The sequence below is a fragment of the Sinohyriopsis cumingii genome, chromosome 5 (assembly GCF_028554795.1).
Source record: "Sinohyriopsis cumingii isolate HCF-2022 chromosome 5, ASM2855479v2, whole genome shotgun sequence".
NCBI classification, from domain to species: Eukaryota; Metazoa; Mollusca; class Bivalvia; order Unionida; family Unionidae; genus Sinohyriopsis; species Sinohyriopsis cumingii.
In genome coordinates this window covers 99,557,421-99,581,705 of record NC_142965.1, presented here as the reverse complement: position 1 = coordinate 99,581,705, position 24,285 = coordinate 99,557,421, and the positions used below count along the sequence as shown (strand labels likewise).

At 34.4% G+C, this 24,285-nt stretch overlaps 1 protein-coding gene across 8 annotated transcripts in view; it reads left to right on the top strand.

The window, feature by feature from the left end:
• Positions 1-537: 537 nt before the first annotated feature.
• Positions 538-24,285, top strand: part of LOC149799862 (uncharacterized) — a 34,042-nt gene continuing 10,294 nt past the window's right edge. Inside the window, exons 1-8 of one of the 8 annotated variants that reach the window (XM_089959299.1) lie at positions 538-650; positions 10,143-10,220; positions 12,265-12,357; positions 15,946-16,053; positions 16,846-16,914; positions 17,528-17,643; positions 19,636-19,694; positions 20,338-20,501. In XM_089959299.1, coding sequence (XP_089815425.1) covers positions 632-650; positions 10,143-10,220; positions 12,265-12,357; positions 15,946-16,053; positions 16,846-16,914; positions 17,528-17,643; positions 19,636-19,694; positions 20,338-20,501 — 706 coding nt within the window. In that variant the 5' untranslated portion in view covers positions 538-631. Of the gene's footprint in view, positions 840-3,171; positions 3,286-10,142; positions 10,221-12,264; positions 13,009-15,945; positions 16,054-16,845; positions 16,915-17,527; positions 17,644-19,635; positions 19,695-20,337; positions 20,502-24,285 lie in introns of those variants that run through there. The other 7 variants (XM_089959298.1, XM_089959297.1, XM_089959296.1 and 4 more) reach the window with 7 other exon arrangements.

Sequence of the window (24,285 nt, the reverse complement as noted above, 5' to 3'; positions counted from 1 at the left end):
ATAAAACCAAGAATATATATATATATATATATATATATATATATATATATATATATATATATATATATATATATATATATATATATACACATATATATATATATGCCAGGGAGTATGGGTGGTTTATTTTACGTTTATGATATCTTCGCGTTTAAATTGCTCATACATATGTATGTATGTATGTATGTATGTATGTATGTATGTATGTATGTATGCATGCGCGTTTAAATGGCTCATACCTATGTGTGTGTGTATATATATATATATATATATATATATATATATATATATATATATATATATATATATATATTCGTGTAACTTTTTTCTCTTCTGTGCTGTTTCTTTTTTGTGCCTGTGCTGTCATATTAATTTTACTAATCATATATATATATATATATATATATATATATATATATATATATATATATATATATATATGCCCAGGGGTATCGGTGATATATTTTACATTCATTATATCTTTGCTGTTCAGATGGCTCCATCGAATCTAATGTGAAGAGTTTTATACGTAAATCACACGATGTCATGTGATCAATAATAGCTGGGCGTTTTACTTTCAGTTGAGCGCTGACGATCTTTGAGATTATCTGATCATTTCCATACTACTGCTATGTCGTACTTTTTAACGTGTAAGTAAACATTTTTTGAAGATACACATGGAATAATATATACGTTTATCAATCGAGTAAGTAATTCAATATTGTGTTCTATTAGACGTACATTTAAATATTGCGACGTAATATATTTTAATTTAGTTTACCATTAACCGTCAACAAACTGCTTTCCACTGAAACGCTGCGGTACATGATTCATAACAGGTAGGTGACATTCTATTTTGCATGTATATTTAATAATATATTGCTATTTCTGACCAAGGGAGTATTGTTATATTGAAGATTTTACATGACTGAGTATTTCGAATGAACTTTATGATATGAGTTGAGTAATTCCTATCTCGTACAATCCATTACGAGCATAAATTGAAATTATTCGATGCCTTTCTCCGGATATTTATGAAATGAGTCGAAGTCTTTCTATCGTTTACGAGTCTTTTGGGTGATGCAAATATTTATTTGAAATATTTATTGATGTAGGATTATATTTATCACACGACACTATTCTTGTTTTAGTTTGACAAAACCTCAAAATAGCACTGTGAACGGATTTACATTTACATTCGGACCCTCGGTCCTTATCCTTTTCTCTGAATGGTTTTATGATGTAATATGTGACGTCATATTCAGTATTACAGTAAATAATTCTTTAGTGAGGTGATAAACATAGCTATGGCATTTGTTTAGAGAAAAATATATACTGATAGTAACATTATTATATTATATTCCCTAGGTAATATTCTTTAATTAGTTGAGGTCTTCTCTATATAAATATTTACTTTTTTTATTTCTGATATCGTTTTTCTGTTTACACGTAGACATGTAATAAATTCATTATTTCATGAAATTTATTTTGGTGATGTGTACTTAGTGGTGGTGGTATATGGACTGGTGCATGTAGGCAAATCAATGGGTGCCGTTTACCCAATGACCTGGATTCAAATCTCCATAGAGTACGAATTAAAATTCTGTAACCTGTATGATAGTATCATTTATACTAAATAGTAATTCTGCCTAGTTCTTTTTCAAACATCCTCCAGTAAAATCGAGGGATAGCACATTCCGTTCTGTTTGGTGTGTGTATGTTTGTTACTCTCTCTCTCTCTCTCTATATATATATATATATATATCTTTTCTTTTTCTTCTTCTTCTGAAGCGATGGGTATCTAGTTGGTAAACCGCTCCTGTGGTCTAGTGGTTAGAGCATCCGCTTTGGATGCGGGAGGTCGTGGGTTCGATCCACGACCGAGTCAAAACCTAAGACTTACAAAAATGGTACTAAGAGCTGCCTCGCTTGGCGTTCAGCATTAAGAGGTTAGTGTTAGGACTGGTCGGCCTGGTGTCAGAATAATGTGACTGGGTGGGACATCATGCTATATGTCTGCGGCATGATGCCCCAGTGCTAGACATCACTATAAACTGCTACATTGCAGACATCGTAGAGATATGCTGAAAAATTGTTAAAGCTACGTTAAAAATCCAAAATCACAACAACAACAATTGGTAAACAAGACTTATTTTCTGGACAGGAGATATGTGAGCCATGTATCAAAAGGTGGGTTCCACACCCTAACAAGTGCATTTGCTACGCTCGAGTAAAGATGAAGTGTATTGGTCGAATATCATTACGGAAGTTTTCCACTTTCAGGTGTTTTTCTCGTGCCATTTAGTCACACTTTATTTTAAAGCTTCATTCACACTAATACCACGACTGATCTATTTTTGGTGGATAGATGCATTCAACAAGACGCTAGCTATACACGAAGTCTACACACATGAATGAGGTCAACAAAGCTCAAGGGCTTATGGGACTCTTGAGCTCACCCGAAGTCATTCAAGGGTGAAATACAGGACATATTTACTTCAAGATAACACATTTACGCAGCAAGTATACAAGCCGAAGTTAAATACAAGGACGAATAAAGTCTGGTTTCTAGGGTGCTCATGTAACTGTCATTAAAGAAAACATCGATTGAAGTCGCCAATGCATGAATACAGATCATAGTTTCTAAATTGTATAATATAATACAGACACATACACACAAAAAGCAGCATAATTTTGCAGTCAACAATGAAGGAGAAACCGAGTCGAAATAATTAACCGATATCTCGGAGGTTTGAAATGCGGATAAGAGTGATTTATTTGTCTGTAAACTGATGTTTCATTCAACAAGTAGCATTTGCAAATTAAAATCTCCAAAATATCTCTCAAGCCAATAAACTAATTTGCCCTATGCACATATAAGTGTACTCCAGCCAATACATGCCAGGAATCAGACCTACTCATAACTGAATTTCTTGATGTATTTAATACCGGATCTAACTAACCCCCTTATAACACAATTTGACGCGATATTACCAAATCTAACTAATCCCCTTATAATACAAATTGACGCGATATTACCAAATCTAACCCCATTATAACACAAAATGACGCGATTTTGCCATATCTATCCATTTAGTACTATGCATGTCACTGGTTTCATAACAAAACAACAATGCAAGTCATTCTTATGGTGTAGAAGTGGTCGTAACAAGCAATGGATATACCAGTGGAAGCTGTGAGTGATGTTTAGTCAACAAAAAGCCAGATAAACGATAGTTTTTCCTAAAGGAATGGAATAATTTTGCTGCGAAAGTTAAGGTAAAGGTAAGCGCTATTTCATCTTGGAAAAACCGGACCAAATCAAACTCAAGTTTTGACACTTTATTATTTCTCATGTAGATTGTTTTTTTTATCAAAGTCGGAAGAAGCGTTGGGCTATTCTCATCTAAACGAGGTCATCTATTTTTAGAGCTCATCAGTTAAAAAATGATTTAGGTCAGCCTATCGACCCTTGACTACGTTGTGTGCAAAGTAGCCAAGTTTGAACAGTGCAAATTACCGTATATACGCTACTAACTACTCGTCTATATTGTTTATTCTGTGCAAAGCTTCTTTAAGTGCATTCAAGTGCAACTTAAATACAAAACCTAAATAGTGAATCTGCGACCTTCACTCTGTACCAGTTAAAATGGATCCTGATCTTGCAAAAGTTGACACGGAATTACGAGAAAAACACACATCCTTGATCAGTGAACTCTCTCTTGAAGAATTATACTGTTTCAACAAAATTCAATACAGAGATAAGATCTGTGCCGACATGTGTATTCATTTACCCAATCATAACAAGACGTATCTTGAAAGCGCAGCACATTACATCAGTAACATGCTCAACAATGAGGTACAGCGTTTAAAAGCTCGAAAACGGAGGCAACAATCAACAAAATCAATACGCCAGAAGGAAAAAGAATCAATCCCAGCCAAAAGTCCTTCTTGCACATTCAAAGAAAGTGATGACCCTAATTTAGAACAGGAAGATGACGAACGAGATGATAATAGCATTGTCGCATATCGCGATACCCTGAACGAAGAACAGAACGAACCAAGCACTGGAGACGACAGTATAACACACTTGAAACAGACATAAAACCTCAAGCAGTGTGTCGACGAATCCATATGAAAAAAACACAGAAACTGTGACTGATAATGAGTGTAGTTCTGACTGTAAAGCAATATGCAAGTCAAAAACAAAATTTAAAAATATGACAAGGTGTAACATTTGCATGTCTTGGTATCATGATACTTGTGCTGGTATTAGCAGAACAGACCCAATAGGATTCTGGCTCTGTACTCTATGTAGAAATATGCCTAAAGACCTTAGAACGATTCAGGCTTCGGTAAATGAAATGCATTCTTGTACAACGGTCATTTAAAACCAAATACAAATTCTGTCAAACAGAATGGAATCACAATTTGCAAACATAAGCGACCAAATATCCAGCATCACAAAACGCATGGCTGTGTATGACAAATCAACCTCAGTACAACTTGAAGAAATCAAACAGCAAACACTAGATGCCAAACTTGAAACAAACAAAAAGGCAGCTTTATTGTTGAACAAAACACAAAATGCATCGAATTGCTTAAAAACTAATACAAAATACCCAAGTCAGGTAATGAAATGGCCAAAGGCCAGACTGACAGGAGTCAACCAAGAACTGATAAACCAACACGAGCTAATGACAGATACGAACATTCTCAAACAGATCAAAATCGACGTAGTCGTTCTCTTCCAAAACCATTAATGACACTGGTTACAGGATCATCTCTCCTGAAAGGTATCAAAACCAGAGGACTTTCACGTGAGGTACATGTGAAGTCATACCCCTGTGCCACCACTGACAGTCTCAAAAGAGAACTGAACAAACTTGACCTAAATAATTACCATACGATTATTGTACAAGTAGGTGAAAATGACGCCGATAGAGACTTGGAAATAAACTAATTTGAAGTCAAATACATGTCCCTCATTAACCAGTTGTTTCGCCCAAGTAGACAATGTCGTTATATCTGGTCTTATTCCAAGACGTGACGTCGATATGACGCAATATGATGACATCCTCATAAATATTAGCAGATCCTTCAACCTGCCATACGTATCAAACCATGACAGCTTTTTGCTAGCGTCGGGTCAGCTACCATCTACTTTCTTCACTCTGACGTGATCCACCTGAAAGATGCGGGCACAGCAAACCTATTGTAAAATATACATAGTGTTACTCCTATACTCAAAACAACACCTACCAACGTGAGTAAGCACTACCCAACTGCTAAATACCAACATAAGCAACAGAAAAGCCACAGACTTGCAATGCAAGCTCGAAATGGGTGGGAACAGAATCATCAACATAATACACAGAATACGTGGCATGGTTATCGAGGCAGACTCGAACGTTATATAAGGCCTTGGAAAAGTGACACTTCGATCATACAACAGTACGCACATGACAGACGTGGCGTACCAAACTATAATTATAACCATTAGGTATGTCCATCTCGATACAATGATTATTATACATACACTTCAACCAATAATAAGTCTCATGTTTTTGGAGATATTTGTTCCGACGGCATCTCTGTTCAAAATACAAATTCTGATTGTACATGCCAAGGTTATGAGGTCTCTCCCACGCACTCGGGAATAACTAATAAATCTGTCTTCATTCCTATAACGACTGAGAAAAATTTAAACTGTACATAATTTGATCTGAAAAAGAAAGGTTTGCAACTTATCAATATCAATGTAAGACACATCTTACCAAAGATCGATGAACTAAGACTAACGATACAAAATGAACCCAACCTTGCAGTAATTGGACTATGCGAAACGTTTCTAGATTGTAATGTACCTGACAGTGCTATCTCTATTAGCAACTTTTCTTTGGAAAGACGAGATCGACCACAAGGCTTAGGGGAGGGATAGTCATGTACGTTTCAAATAACTTAACATACAAGAGAAGAACAGAATTTGAAAATTCTACTATCGAATCAATATGGATCGAGTTAAGTTTCCTCATTAGCAAACCACTCTATATCTGCTCAGCATACCGACCCCCAAACTCCCTCTCCTCATGGACTGACCAATTTGAACACGAGTTAGAGGCTGCTTTATCTTCCAACAATGAAGTAATTATCATGGGAGACTTTAATATTGACCTCATCTCTGATACTAACAGTAAATGGCTACATATGATACAACTGCACGACCTTACACAGGTAATATACGCTCTAACAAGAGTAACAGCCTGTACTTCTACTCTGATCGACCACATCTATACTACCCATCAAACCAATCTCTACGAGATAAACGTACCATGTTTCCCTATTAGTGATCACTATCCTATATGTGCAACTCGTAAGCAACAGAGCGCAAAGAAAAACAACTTACACTCCTACATGCAGTACAGATGTTTCAGAAACTTTGCTGAAAATGAATTTCTCTCCGAACTATCACAAAACATTAACGCAATATATTTCCCTAACATAGACCCAGATTATCACTTGTCTAACTGGAATCACTGTTTTCTTACTATCCTAAATAAACACGCCCCCATACGCATCAAGAGAATTAAACGATCAAAACAACCAGAATGGTATACTAATGAAATCGCAGAGGCACAACGCAAACGAAACTACTACCATAAACATAAAGACTTCACAAACTATCGTTTATGGTGAAACAAAGTCAAATCAAGAAGCCATCACATCAAAGTCCGATAACAGATCCATCTGGAATCACTTACGAAATCTAACTTCAACGAAACCTGCGCCTCTAGCTCCATGTGAAATTATAGTCGATGGCACTATATACTGAAGAGCTCGATATTGCAAACCAGCTGAACCATCTTTTTACTAATATCTCCCAAGCGCTTGACAGGTCTAAGAATACAGAGCCTAATTTAGACAAACTTAATAAATTCGTGAATGAAAGGGTACTCGATTATGTTAGTTTCAACATTCCCTTACTAACAATAAATGCCACTTTTGATATTATAAATAAACTTGACACAAACAAATCAGCTGGTCTAGATGGAATTCACCCCAAAACTCTGAAAATGTCGGCTTTATCAATCTCAGAGTCGTTGAAAAAATAATTAACTGTAGTATCACTTCCAATAAATTCCCAGAGTCATTGAAGTTAGCAAAAGTATTCGCAATTTATAAGGGAAATGAGAATGACCCATCCAACTATCGACCCATATCTGTTCTTTCCGTACTTTCAAAAATTATGGAAAAACATGTCAGCAAGCATATTTTAAGGTATCTTGACAAGTACCAACTCCTCCATAGATCACAATCAGGTTTTCGAAAGAATCATTCATGTCAGACTGCAATGACAAAACTTATAGACCAATGGCTAGTAGCAGTAGAATCAGGTGAACTTACTGGTGCAATCTTCATTGATTTTAAAAAAGCATTCGATTTGGTTGACCATTCGGTGCTCATTAAAAAACTTTCAGCCTACAAGTTTTCTCCAAACTCAGTTGCCTGGTTCACGTCGTATCTCACAAACAGACACCAGGTTGTTTGCACGGGTAAACATATATCCGAACCAAGTCATATCTTAAGTGGTGTTCCTCAAGGATCTATATTAGGGCCTCTTCTTTTTCTACTATTTATCATTGACTTAGCCTTGTATCTAGAGCACGCTAACACAGATCTTTTCGCTGACGATTCGACATTGCATTTATCTGATAAATCTCTAGACTCCATTAAAAATAAACTTCAAACCGACCTCAACAATATATCAGTTTGGTGTCATCAAAACAAAATGCATATTAACATCTCTAAAACGAAAAGTATGACAATTGGAACAAGGCAGCGTCTATTTACTAACATGGATTTACTTCTAACTCAAAATGGCTTAGACGTATCTATTGTCAAAAATCAAAAACTTCTTGGTATCTACATTGATCAACACCTCAGCTGGAATGCGCATATCGATCACTTATGTGCAATGGTAGTCATAAAAATAACTCTATTAAAATTGCTTTCAAAATTTCTACTCCACAATCACTTGAAATTTATTTTTCGGGTTATATACTACCACTGATAGATTACGGCTGTACCATATGGAGAAACACATCAAATTATAATCTGTCCAGAATTGATAGACTCCAGAAAAGGGCAGCCCGAATAATACTGATACTTCCTGTTATGACTCCCTCAATTTTTATTTTCAAGTCTGAAATGGCTACCTATACAAAAACGTATTCTTTATTTTAAAGGAATCATGACATACAAGTCTTTAAACGGTCTTTCTCCAGATTATACCTCTAACATAATTGAAGTAAGATCATCAAATACTGAGCGTAATCTCCGATCGACGACAAACAACGATCTCCAGATTCCTTGGTCGAAAACCAATCATTACAAAAGATCGTTTTCTGTATCAGCACCTACTGTATGGAATTCCTTACCAATGAGGATACGTAATTCAACATCCCTTGCTTCTTTTAAATTATCATTAAAGAAATTCTTTCTAGACCAGCTGGAATGATATATTAAAAGCTCTGAATAGAAAACTTTAAAATCATATCCATGATTGATATATATTTGTATGTTTCCCAGTATAGTCACACATAGCCATTCATGTCAAATATGTACGAATGAGTGTGTGAGATACATGGTTATGTGCATGAACTTCTATTTTTATTATTTTATTACAAAAACTTAGGACCACTTGGCAGATGGGTCAGCCATGACCAAATGTGTTATCCTCGTTAAATACAGTTTATTATTATTATTATTTATTATTATTATTATTATTGAGGAACAGAAGCCCCCAAATCATCCATTGAAAGTCGTACACTGCGCCACACGGAAGAAAAGAGATAATATGCGTATGTGTCTGACTGCTTTGCGTATTTTATGTATATAATCCAGTCTTGTATATCTACCCTCATGATTTATATCCATTAGATTAGTTTCTGACAATATATATATATATATATATATATATATATATATATATATATATATATATATATATATATATATATATATATATATATATATATATTGCTATGCCGCTACTTCATGTACCTTCGAATCCGCTGATTTTACCCATAACACGTTCTTGTAGTCGAGCGTAGCCATTTTGAGATGTCGCCTCGTACATAACAATGCTCGTTACCCGTTCGCGTATTTTGTACAACAATACAAGATTTTAAAATTAAATTACCTGCACAACATTCGAAGATGAGAATAATATATTCGGGCAGGTTTGTCATGACTGATTATATTGTCTAATACTAGGTTAAATTCGAAGGATTAAAACACCGAGTTGTGTGTATTACTGTCGTGCGGTCATGTTCCGTCAGCATGGTCGATTTGGATTGGCCGATCGATTGCAATACCCACCAATCAATGCTTTGTTTACCAGAATGCTTACACGTGCCAAACTTGTATATAAACAGCGTCCTTGTCCCAAGTCGGTGACAGATAGGGGTAGAAAGATAAGGTAGTAGACGGATAGAAGAAAAGGGCTGGTTAAGATCTAGAACTAAGATTAAGTCAAGAAAAATGAGAGGTAATTCTTGCAGAAGGAAAATTTAATGTATGTAATTTTGAAGAACAATTTGGAACTTAGACTTTAAACTACAAGTTCCCAAAAGCAGACTAATTTTCTACACACGAATTTGGAAACCCAAATTTAGATTACGAAATTCAAAACCTTATTGCCCACATGTTTAACACTCAAGCTTAGTTTTTAGTAAATTAGATTGGTTTTTTTGGCTAATCGAAATATATCCATTACAGTTGTATCTACTGGTATAATTCTGTAAGTAAAAGTTGAATCTGTAAACTGGTAAAAAGGGTGTAGTTCTGTTTTACAGATGAGAATGTTGGAATAAATCTGTCCTGGATTTTTAATCTTTCTTTATTGTTGTTTTATCTCTATTGCTAAAGTCAGACGAACCCTTGTAGCTTCAAGGTCTGAAAAAGAAAGCTAAAATCCCTGAGTAATTTTCCAGACCCATGAGGTTACAGATTTATATATATATATATATATATATATATATATATATATATATATATATATATATATATGTGTGTGTGTGTGTGTGTGTGTGTGTGTGTTTATTTTGAACTAAAGTATTCAATTTATATAATTTTTACAGATTTGTTATTGGCCGGCAAAATTATGGTATCGTTGGGAACATCAATCCTACTAATGGCATTCTTACAAGGTGGCGTTGGTAAGGACGTTTACTGACCTTATAATAATGTCCTCTCAGTAATATGAATGTAGCAACAACTCAGTTCAAAAAGGCTAAACTGGGCAATTAGGAGTAAATTTCTAGTACCATAAAATATGATATATACTTAAATAAACCTCTCCAAATAAATATAACTGATAAAAAAGCAGACAAATTGTGTTTGAAATCAGGGGAGCGTTAGCGTTATTCACTTAAATAGAAAGAAATTACTTTGAATTTTAACGTTAAATCTACACACTTACTCTAGTTGTATATGGTGATAGTTTGAGAAAACTGTACCTGCTGAATATCAATAAACATTATTGTGAGTGATGTATTGGCTATGTTCGATGTCATGTTCTGCTTTTGGGTGGGCAGATCAAGTAACTAAACAGGATATTTGCATAAACATTGTCTCATAGCGGGTGGGTTGGTGGTCCTTTTGCGCTAATAAAGTACACTTTGTCTGAACAATTTTCCAAATATTTTTGTATGTTTCACAATCCGAACGAGTCATTTTCAAATGAAGAAATAAATAATTTTGTGTGAGATAAATATGAAATCATCTATTGGATCAATTAGCAATTTTTGAAGAGGTATATAAATAAATAACTGATAATGAGGATAACGTCTAACAGCAGGGCAATTGCTATCCTTTAGATAAGTGTTTTGGAAATGGGGTGGAGATACCTAGACACTATAGATGCAAAATATTCAATGCAATATTCGATAGTGGTAATTTTATGACGCAGTGGGGCTAGGGGTAAATTATATCTATACTTACGTCTAGCGATGCTTGTAAAACATGAAATTATACAGGCATAACTTTACCTAGTTGCTTTCCAAAATTATTTACCGGAATTTAAAATGTAAGACTGTTCATTTGGACAGAGATAAAATAACAGACTATGGGATGTTCAACTTGGTTCCAAGAAACGAGTGGGAAGACGTTTTGGTTTATAAAGAAGTGGGAACTGCTGACAGCTTTTGTTTTACATTGCTTTCTTGTTAAGTATTTAAGTGAAGGTATCATTTTTTATGCCACTTGTTTTCTTAATTTTCAAAAGGCATTTGATTGTTCTAATTAAAGGTTTGTGGTTGATGGTTAAATCATGTTTCACGTCGGCAAATCCATGATCATTTATTTAATATCGATTAGGTTTGATACAAAGTGAAGCGTTATCACCAATACAATTTTCGGTATTTATTGGAGATTGGAAATAGCATCACAATATAAGGGAACTAACTGTATAGAGTTAAAGGAGCTGTCTTTATTGTTGACGCTTGAGAAATGATTTTGCATTGGAAGTAAAGTATATGAGATGTATATATGCGTTCGATTTGTTAATTGTCTTATAATGATTATTTATTCACGGGTGCTGTTATGTTCATATCTGATTAACCATTTGAGATAAGTGTGTTTGCATATGAGAATGTTCACAAAATGCTGATAGTATGTCAGATTTTATAATGTTTACAGTTAATATATCTGGAGTGCATAGTATTGAAGATATCTGATTTTGCATTTATTCTTTCCAAGTGCTATATATATATATATATATATATATATATATATATATATATATAGGTTGTAAGATATAGTACTGCTAAATGATCACAATTTCATTTTCTTTATAACATTGAAAGTTCATATTTCAGTGCTGCTGAAGTTATGGAATGAACTATGCAAATGTGTAGCACCGTCTTCAGCATCATTTAATTTAAATTTTCAAAAACATTAGAATTAATTCGTGTATAAGAAATCATAGCTCTTTTTAAAAACATCTCTTGCTTAGTCCGACCATAACTCCTGCATATCCAGCTTGAGTCTACGATAGAGTTACTAAATGTCCTATGATCAGAGAGATACGACAGAAAACGTGTGTTTGCATAGTCAAAATAGAGCATAACATTTTTAAACACTCATTTAAATAGGAGAACAAATTGGTCTGCTAAATAATATGACATGTTTCAAATGCACAAATGCCATTTATTTAAGACAAAATTTTAGCAAAATGTTCTAATAATCCTTTATTGAATTCAGGTTTGACAAGCACAACAACGTCACAGGATTATCCAACTACGGGTATTACTACAACAACGCAAGTTACCACACAAGCTGATACATCTACACAAGGTACCACAACATCACAGTTCACTACAATTTCACATGGTAATACAACTTCACAGGATACAACAACCTCGCCGGATAATGCAACCTCACAGGGTACAACAACTCCACAGTCTGTTACAACCTTACAGGGCGCTACAAAATCTCAGGGTGCTACAACTCCACAGACACCTACAACCTCACAGCGTACTACAACCTCACAAGGTACTACAACCACACAGGGTATTACAACTGCACAGACTACTACAACCTCTCAGCGTACTACAACTCCACAGACTAATACAATTTCAGAGCGTACTACAACTCCGCAGATTACTACAACCTCACAGGGTATTACAACTTCACAGACAACTACAACCTCACAGGGTACTGCAACTGCACAGACTACTACAACCTCAGAGACTACTACAACCTCACAAGGCATTACAACTCTACAGACTACTACAACCTCACATGGTACTACAACTCCACAGATTACTACAACTTCAGAGACTACCACAAACTCACAGGACATTACAACCCCACAGACTACTACAACCTCACAGGGTACTACAACTATACAGACTACAGCAACTTTGCATGTTACATCAACTTCTTATGAGGCTAATGCAACTTCACAGGCAACAGCAACTTCCCAATCTGCTTTAACTTCTCAAGGTACTACAACTACACAGTGAACTACAATTGCTAGAGGGGGCCCCGAGTGGCCGAGTGGTCTAAAGCGCTAACCGTTCCGGATCACTGCCATCTCACCTCTGTCTGCGTGGGTTCGAGTCCAAGGCTCGGCTAGCGTGGGTACGTGGGAAAGCCTGCCAGTAGCTTCTCGTGGGTCGGTGGTTCTTCCCTGGATTTTTCAGGGTTCTTCCTCCACCAGTTATACTGGCCGCTATGTATAGCCTATCTTGTGCTGAAAATGGCGTTAAACCCTAGAACAACAACCGAACAACAATTGCTTGCAAAGAAAGAAACAACAACAACAACAAAAAAAAAACAAACAACAAAAATACAAACAAATCCAAAAAACCCCCCAAAAAACCAAACAAAAACAAACAAGTACACATCAACAATTGGAATTTCTTCATTTGTTGCAGGAAAACAATGAATAATACTACTCGAATTAATATAAGGTCACCCATTATATTGACTGATTGTTGCGTACTAACACCAGGAAATCTAAGAGGCTCGATGACATCGGGTATGTTACATTAATAGATAGTTCTGAAATAGATTGATCTTTATGCATGTTAAGAATTAGTCAAATGAAAATAAGATACAGTTATAAATACATAGTAGAGGGTGAGTTTAAGAAAATTGGAAGGTAGGTGACTAAACTAAATGTAGTGCAGGTAAAAGAAATCTAACAATAAATATGTGTAATTCGGATAATAATATAGATTTAATTTTGAATTTTAAATTCACGATTCTATTTGATACGCAGCGGAGTGATTTTTAGATGGAATCGATTAAAATTGGACTTTTATCACCATACCGTTAAACATTTATCTTTATAAATGTATTTTGCTCAAACGGCCAATTGTAAACAAGAGACCATTCAGACGTGTAGTGGCCTATTTTGTTTGCTTTCCTTATAATAATGCGGTCTTTATATTAGCACCATGTGTATATTGACAGACATGGTAAGATTATGCTTATTTCAGTGTTTGTTATCTGCAGTGCCACACACACACATACACAAACACAGTTAGACTTTGTCAGCTGTGCTCTTGTACGTTTTCGCTTTTTGCGAACCAATTCCTAACCTGTCGTAAGTGGTACTGTTTGCCAACCACTTAGGACTTAGGAAGCATGCCTTTAGGTTGTTTGAAGGTTATATTTTCGTTTATTACCAAATACTTGTCAACTTGATATGAAGATTTCATTCAACAGATACTAGTAATCAATAGTCTTGAACATTATTGTAAAATGACAGTTTTGAAACAACTTTAGAAAAGAATCGTAAAATTAATTCGGCATGGTTTTTCGAGAAGAGTACATTTAGAGAACACCGAGAAATGTCTATAAATTACAATGCAAGCCCTGTCAGTTTCATACCTTTGACAAAACCAGCACTGTCATCTTCATACCTTTGACAATGACTCCACTGTCATTGTCACACCTGTGCCAGTACTACCAAGTTCTTCAATAGCAATAGATTCCATCAAACAAAAGGAATGACGCTCGATTTCAGAGTCGATATTATAATGCCTTTTATTGTGTAGTTTGTGCTATATAAAGCGATTAAGATATACGGCAAAACAGAAATCAATAAATCTCTCAAAGTATTTAGCTCTGGTATAGATCAATGCTGAATCCCAATATAAAACCAATACATGATGCCAATAAAACTTATTATGTATCATAAAAGAAATAGAAACTCAGTTTTCTGCAACGTAGTCGACAATAATGAAGGTAGTGTATCGCATAGACCAACAATGTGTACAGCATCATACATACTAAGTAACACCATTGTGTTTGATAACATAATATATAACAATCGTACTATATTACAGCGAAGTAATTCTACTAGCAAGTAAATGCAGGTTATGAATTGCAGGGATACTATAATGAATGCACACCGATAGGCAGTCATTGAAGGAGTGCCTAGGTCATACCTTACTGAATATTTCTTGTTATGTCCATTATTAAATCTGTTCTTAGGACCAGTATAATTTATGCTAATTTATCTATACACGCGAGTCCTAGCAATGTGTAACACACACACACACACACACACATATATATATATACACACACACACACACACACAGCATGAAAAGCAACGAGATATGTGCAGCACACTTCAAAAATGGTCCGCTTACGTGCAGTCGGAGTTGTCGTGTTTGAGTAACAACCATAGCTAAAATAATGCACTAAACCAGTTTTAAGCAAACATCATAAAATTATTTGAAGAAAGTCTTCATCAAATTAATGAGTAAGAAAGGGATACTTTGAAGAAATATTTGTACGGACGGAAAGAAATATGACCAGCATCAAAATGATATTAATTTTTGCAAACATAAACTAATTAGCTAATACTTGGTAAAATAAAAGATCAACTGGAAATATTTAAGACTGGTGCAGGCTAAATTGGTATTCATGTTTAGACCAAAACCCTTCTTTTAACAACGTATGGCGAAAACATACACTTTTATGGCACTAGTGGCTATACACAGGACAACGTATATGGATTACAAGAAACGGATGAGACGATATAAGATCTGACTGGAATACCAATTACAGGTGTATTTGATTAAGATCCAAACTATATTTATCCAAGACGGATTACGATAAAAAGGTAGGCAAAGTCAAAATATACTAAAATACCCTCCTTGCTGTCATACTGCATTTGCAGGATACACGTGTAGAAATAACTGTTATAAAACAAGCACAGTGTTGTAGTGTCGGTGCTGACAGTCAAAATGCACCCTGGTACTGTATTAGTCGGTTGACGCCAATTCGATGTATGCTTCTGTAGATAAATGTAACCAACAGGCTGTAAGAATGGTGACGAGATTTCTAACACCATCGACGTTCTCTGTTCTGTTCATGCTGAGATAAGTGACTGCCGTTACATTTGTATGTTCTATATTTCAGCTACTTCACTCTCGTCATCAACGACAATTACGACAACACCTCAGTCAACTATACCGACAATTCATGCAACGACAATAATATTCCCGGAGACAACGTCGACATTGCAAGGTAAATATTTAGAAACGAGATCACATTTCCGAGGATAAGCCGTTTTATTTTAAATATAGCTTTATTTACATTTAAACATTTTATGCTGATAATATTTGTCGCACCTGTCAAACGAATTTTGCGATTGTTTACGAAGATGACACGTCTCAGTGTAAAATATTTTTTTTTTATATGTTGATAAAAGTACCTCGAATGTGCCAAAGCCTAATTCTTCATATTTCATAATATGATAAACCAATAATATTTTAAGAGATGTTACATCGTGATACATAAATAAATCGACAACGATAATGTACCGTTTCGTGTGTGTGTATTTGGTTCGTATGCTTTGATGCCAGCAATGTCTACCCATTTTGGGTCATCCATTTGATTAACACAAATCATTCTGTACAGGAATCGTTTCATATCTTACATGCAAAGCGTGTTTGTAGATTGTACTATTATTTTCACTAATTTGCAAATTTTCTTCAATGCTTTCAATAGACTTGAAGACATTTTGAGTTATTATGAAACTAATTGTTTGGGTATTTGAGTTTATAGACGTTGCTTGACGAATTTGGGAAACAAGATGATTGTGGTATTTAAACATTGTTAACTTGTCTCTAACCCTCAGTTTCTACTATAATCCAGTGATAACGTTCTAACTCTTTGAATAAAAAAATCTTTCCTCAGGAGCATTGAGCCAATAAATTCATTCTTATGAATATCGTCGAATGTTTCTCTACACTAATAACACTAATAAGTGCATTCGTTCGTCTCACTTTTCATTCTAGCTATTATTATAATTGCAAGGTACAACCAGCATGAGAAGTCCCGTTTCAACGCCATCAAAAGAACCTGTGTCATATCAACCTGATCCAGGTAGACCATCTTATCTTTCATCCTCTTCCTTTCATTTTAAAGCAACATTTCATTCATCTAAAACTGTTGTTAAATACTATATCAAGTGATATCCATAACTGCAATAAAATCGAGTGAAATAAAAATTGGAATAATTAAATGGCAATATTTTAAACGAGGATGATATGTGAATTATTGTTACGGACGTCAAATAAGTATTGTTATGAATTACAAAGGTAACTACTTTTTGGAAGTTGGAGGTAGTAGCCACGTGCAAAATTTTTCACTGGCAGTTTTCTATCAGATAGCAAATAATAAAAATAGCATGCTAAAACGTAAGTGGGAAGAGTCCAGTGAAAACGTGAAGTTTATTTTCTTGCACAAACGAAGACTTTTAAACAGGAAAGTTATGAACTCTTCTTAATTAGAGCTAGGTTATCTCCTCTCAGAAAATGATGTATCACCTGTTTAAATGGACTTGTGCAAAGCATGATACCAGAGGAAAGCGGATGATTTTTTTACCTTTCTTCTCTTTTGTGTACAGCTTGATGCCTCGTGCTTTAACTTCGAGTTCAGTGTAATGTTTAATGCCTTAATTTCGTGCAGCATTTAATGCATCGTGCTTTAATTTCAGGTTACTATGACCTACGTCTACAGTTTGATGTAAAGGTTTATCTGGATTTCAAAGACGTATATGAAGACAGAACATCGTTAGAATTCCAGAGCTTGGCCACAAACTTCAGTGTGTCAGTGAGTTAGGCAAACTCGTTAAACTAATTTCAGTGTGTGATTGACTTAGGTTAGACTTTATAAATATTTTCTATGTCATAGACGTAGGCTAGACTTAAAAACTATCTTAAGAACGAAGTATAATTACGAGAAGAGAGAGGACACTTAATTCACTTGAATTACTAGTATTCGCAGTTGAAGTGTCAGATAAAAAGTTCTGTTCAGGATGGACAAGAATTATCGCTGCAGATAATATCTACATGTAGTTAAAATATACAGCTTTGATGTGTTATAGCCATTATTTACAGAAGACTCATAAAATATTATATTAACCATGTGCTACAGCCAACACACACACACACACACACACACACACACACACAGAGACACACACACACACACACATATATATATATATATATATATATATATATATATATATATATATATATATATATATATATATATATATATATATATATATATATAAAACATGGTGTATTCTTGAGACCGTGTTCCATGTTCTGCAATGAGTATTTACAGACCATTTAACATTATTTTATTTCTACAAGTTATACTGTTTTGGTAATTTCCTTCCGGAGTGTGAGTTAACACATTCATTGCTTCACAAACCTTCTTACGTTCTATATACAACCAAACATATTTTCGTTTGATAGAAATGATATCGTCGAATAATATTTATAATTCAGCAATCTGCTACATATTGCACCTCCTTCTCTCTTTATATATATATATATATATATATATATATATATATAGAGAGAGAGAGAGAGAGAGAGAGAGAGAGAGAGAACGAACAGTGCGAAACTAGGATCCAGCTAGCCTGAGCGCTTTCGATTCTAATGAGTCTTTTTCAAAGGCAAATACAAAACATAGGCAAGACATAAAACCGATAAAACGGTTATGTTTGCGAAACTTTACATGGCTGTTCTACAGGAATTCAAACGTTCAGCTATATTATGTGTAAACTAGTTTATTTCATCTTGTTGCTGATACAGGAAAATATTGGTATTGACCTAGAAATTGATGAGCCATAACGACATATATTATTTGATGTAAATTTATGTAAACGCAGATTATATCCAGGATATTTCATTGTTATTTTAGTCATACGTTATTAAGCAAATTTAGAGAATTATTTAAAAGAAAATATATCGGCTGCAAAAGATAATTTCATTTGTGCATGTTGGGGTTGTGAGCAATAGCAATAAGTGTTATATCACTGAAAGTGTTGCATAGGGCGGAGAAGTGTTTTGCGACCGGGCTTCTGTATAGCTTATTTATCATCCAATCAGATTTGTGAAGCTTTTCAGTTTCTCCGACGTACTGAAGGCTACAGATCTTACATGTGATGATATAACACTTATTGCTATTGCTCACAACCCCCAACTGAAATCCCCAAACCAGGAAACAAAGAAGGAATCTTACTGGATACGCTGCCTTAGAACATTGAAACCAAGCGGTTTAGACCAAGAAGACTAGAAAAAGACAACCATGCACACATAAAATTATCGTTTGAAGCCGACACATTTTCTTTTAAATAAATCTCTAAATTTGCTTAATAGCCTATGACTACTAAAACAATGAAATATCTGGGATATAATCAGCGCTTACATAAATTTACCTGAAATGACAGGTGGCGTTATGGCTCGTCAATTTATAGGTCAATACAAATATTTTCCAGTATCAGCAACAAGCTGAAATAAACTAGTTGACACATAATATAGTTAAAAGTTTGAACTCCTGTTGAACAGCAATGTAAAGTTTAGCAAACATAACTTTTGTTCTATTTTGCTTGTTTGTCTTGTCTATGTTTTGTATTTGCCTTTGAAAAAGACTCTTAGAGTCGAAAGCGCTCAGGCTAGGTAGATGCTAGTTTCGAACTGTTCATTGTCGGTTTGTTGCATTTATTTTGGTAAATCCCTATATATAAGTAACAGCGGAACAGCAAAGTTGTAAATCATGAATTCATGAACCATATTTTCTCTTTAGTTGATACAACATTTCCGGTCCATCAGAGGATTCAAGTCGATAGAGATTCTACAATTTAGGTACCAGTTTTACTTTGTAATAAATTTATACGCGTTTATTCTTAGCTCTAGAAGAACTATAGCTCGAATATTGAAATGCGACAGATGGTTTCCGATGCATACATGTTATTTGATCAATTTGCATTGCTGTCTTTGAACGTCAACGAGTTACGTTCTTGTTTTCCTTCATGTATATTTTAATTGTAATACTTCTAAGTTTTAAAGCAGATTCAAATATGAAACTATACAATCCTCTCAAATACCACTGTGAACATTAATGTAGAATGATTTATTGATGTAGCAATGACATTTTAACGTCTTCAGGCAACCAATCCTTCACGTACTTGAGATAAATTCTGACTCGTTCAAGTATGACAATTATATAGCCTCAAAAGACGATTGTTGATATAATTGCATATTACCGTGTTCCACCTTTGTCTAAAACTCGCTGTTACAAGGCTCATGAAACAAAATAATTTTTACTAATTTTAGGTTTGCCATTAAATATTCACTTATAACTGTTAGTATAATAAAGACAATAAAGGCACGTGCTTTGTGCCAAGTTTTGACATAAAAGGAACATTTTAGACCTATAAAGTTTATTCATTTGCACAAGAATGTTGAATTGGTAATTATCTTCAGATTGTTTTGTTCGCGATTACAGTCCCGGATCTGTTATTGTGGATTATTCAGTCAATGTTTATGCAACAGTGGACATCCTAGCTGTTACAAACCAAATTGAAAATGAAGTTGTTGATTCCTTGAAGGAAGTTGCAGGCGCGCCCGTTGATATAGGGTATACTCGAACATCTATGAAAAGCCGGCTAGGTAAACTACTGTCTCTCTCTCTCTCTCTCTCTCTCTCTCTCTCTGAGCAGTTAAGGGACATATGACCAATAATCCTTTAGTTACAAACGTCACCCACAAATGTTTATCTGGGCCTGCAGCGTCGAAAAAATATTGTTGGAGATTGATTATATTAAGAAAGAAAGACTTTATCAATGTGCGAAATTTCAGTTCTGGAACATTCATATTCTTCTTTATTACAGTCTGGTATACATCCTGTATCGGAACATTTTCGGGACACTATAGCCTCTTTCTCAAGGGAAAAATACCCAAGGTTTATTAGAGCATACATTGGTACTGTCTTACACGTCAAAAAATAAACAATCCAGGTATCTAAGTTTATGGCTGTCTCACACGTTATCTTTCAAACCCAAAAGCATCCCCCGGTTCATTGTCTGTAATATATCTTCGTGTTGTCTTACATGTTGATCTATTTATAACACAAAACGTTCCCATTTTCATGGACTGAAATACTGTCCGACAGGTTGACATGTTCCAACGAAAATCAGTTTCAAGTCCGTAACCTAAAGTATAATTTGGTGTTTACTGTTTTTTAAAATGAATAAATCTTTGGTTTCATTGTCTCTGTTATACATTGGTGTTGTTCGAACATCGATAGGCAGAAAAACATGAACGTTACTATCTTGTCTTGCAAAAAGTTTGTTTTGTTTCTTAAAAAATATTAATACCTCTTCTTAGAAGACGAAGTTATTAAACATAACAATGTTAGCTTTTTACTAAGATTACAGGCGAAGAATTTTGTGAATGAATCTTACCAAGGACAGAATAAATGCTTCCACCTGAAGCAAGGTATTTTTTCACCTAATAAACTTTTTATATAAAGACTTGTTAGAGCAAGTATCAATCCGGTAATGTGATTTATCAGGCCTATACTCTTGTTGGAGTGTTGGAGACACAGTACGAATTATTCATCATCGGAAACAAAATATTTAATTATAGACTATGATCTGTCTGAACCATTAGAAAGAGTCAAATTAGTGGTAGAGAATATACTGTTGCATCATAGGGTAACTCTGTCTGTCTGTTTGTCTCTGTGTCTGTCTCTGTGTCTGTCTGTCTGTCTGTCTCTCTCTCTCTCTCTCTCTATATATATATATCACCAATATCAGAATTTTATTCATCACTACTTAAAAATCAGACATCAAGGAAAAAGACGACACTATCTATAAGACAATTACATAAAGAAAGAAACATTGATGATATGTGACACATGTACTAGTTTAGGAAATACAGACAAGGCCTTGCGCAAAAATTCATTAATCCGATGCACGTTTAAAGATATCCAATGTAGAGTTAAGCTGTTAAAATATTATAAAATGTTCCTAATGCTTATGGATGATTGTGTGTGGACAAAGAGGTTTAATTACCAATAGACAGGTTTGCTGAAACAAATCACGAATACAAGAAAGCTATTCAGATCACGAAACAATGACTAGATAATTCATTATGTACCTTCGTAAGTTTACAGACTTTAAGACTTTGTGAATAAAGCTAAAACAAGTTTGGAAAAAGTTATAGAAATTGAAAGGCTGCAAGGGAATTCAACGAAATATCAGATGATTATGACTGTGTCTTAAACACACATGCAAAACGTAATACTGGTGGTAATTTAGAAGTGGATTCCAATAATATTTGCAGGACTATGTTAGAGAATCCTGTTACATACAACATATTTAAATGCATATGAAAACAATTTATCTTTCTTACCAATGAAGCTGCCAGATAATTAAAAGCCACAAAACGAACATAAACAAAATATAAATTATAACAGTACTTCAGTTGCCTAAAACTTTACATACAGTTGGGTTTACAATGAGTACTGAGTTTTCATATTTGAACATTACCTTGGAGCAATTAACATCTAGGGCGTGCATACTATCGCTAAATCCCACGCGTCCTCCTAGGATTACGTGATGCTTTCGTGACCTCTATTCAATCAAATGCATGGTGTACTTTGACAGAAAAAGTTGTTGACTTGAGCTCGGCAATCAGCCTTGGTTTATGAATGGCTATTTCACACGTGTTGTAAATACTTGTTTACTACAACACAAGCCAGTCATCGAATTAAATGACATACATATAGTGTAATACACCAAAAAAACTGAAATAAAACTGTATATATATATATATATATATATATATATATATATATATATATATATATATATATGTGTGTGTGTGTGTGTGTGTGTGTGTGTGTGTGTGCATGCAAAGGAGTTTTTGTTGACAGCGTACACATCTTACTCAATGTTCAAATGAGCATGCCGAAGGCAATATGTTCCAAATAGCATAAGTACAGTAGAATGAAAAGGAAGTTGGGAATGCATATAACGTTATTTCATCGTGGAATTTTAAGTCTGCATGTTCCGATGGATCATGTTTTATTCTTTTGTTATTGTCTGTTTGCTTGTTTTGCTTTGTTTCTGTGTGTTTTTGTTTTAAATTGTCGATTGTATATATTTTCACTTTGTCTGTATAAGATATTGTTCTTATGACAGGGTTGGTTTGATTTTATCTGCAATATTTGATGCAATGTTTTTATATGTTGCATTCTGTTTCTCCCTCTATTTTCCTTTCCCTCCCAGTCTCTGATCTCTGTTTCTTTTTCTCCCTCTTAATCTTGCTATAGAAACAACCAATTAAATTGATATATGCATACATGGGGAATTCAATATATGGGGAATTCAATATATGTTTGAATCACTTTATGATTTAATAACTAATCAATTTATATTTGTGTCGTACCGCAGACAAATGTTTTCCAGTTAATATTCTTGCTTAGAACCCTCTGTAGTTTCAACGGCGTTTTGAAGTGCAATGTTAAATCTAATATTCTGAGGATGAACACAGTAAAAGAGGAAAATGCGTTATGTTATAATATAAAAGTCAACTAGAGTTATGTACTTACTTCCATACGCAAAAGCCGTATCGATTTAGTATTAGTATTTTTTTTAGAATTACCGGCATCTTTTCGTAACTTTCACAATTTGCCATTCTTTATTCCTTGTTCAGTATTATTTGTCATAATAAATATAGTCAATCACGATATGTTGGATCGAGGTATTTATCTCCATGTAATATATCTTAGCTGTCTTTCGGAGTTAATATTTTACCATAAGTTACGATGTTATTGTTTCTTTTGCAAATTTCATCGCAACCACCACATATGGTGCTAAAGGCTTATTCTGTTTATTACTTGCCAAGACCCCAGAAAAGTTTAAATACTCTTGTAAGCGATATACACATCCATGGTAATGTGTAGTGATTATTAGTGGTTGGTAAAAAGTATGAAGTTTAGGCTGTATGAACTTTCAAGTTTTCCATTATTGTCTGGTCGACCCATGTTGATTGCTATATGATTAACTGATGTTTCAATAATAATAGCAATTTTGGACACCGCTGACTTGTTTCATTATATTTCTCTTCTATACAAATATTAAAACATTCTTCTCTTCCAGATAATATCTTCGTGTTCCATTGCACGTTAAAAGTTAAATTTAGTATTGTTTTTTAATTCTGATGAGAAACGTCTATTATCTACACATAATTGAATGTAAAGTTCAGAATTAGAGTACAGTACAATACATAAACTTATATGTATTGTCCATAGGACGATATGTTTTATTGTAATAACATGATATTGTATTGTGCAAGTGTGTGACCATTGTGAAACAGAGTCTAATCCATGCTTCGTATCATTTCGTAACATATCTCATAAGCACTAAATCATAATGAAAAGTGTTGT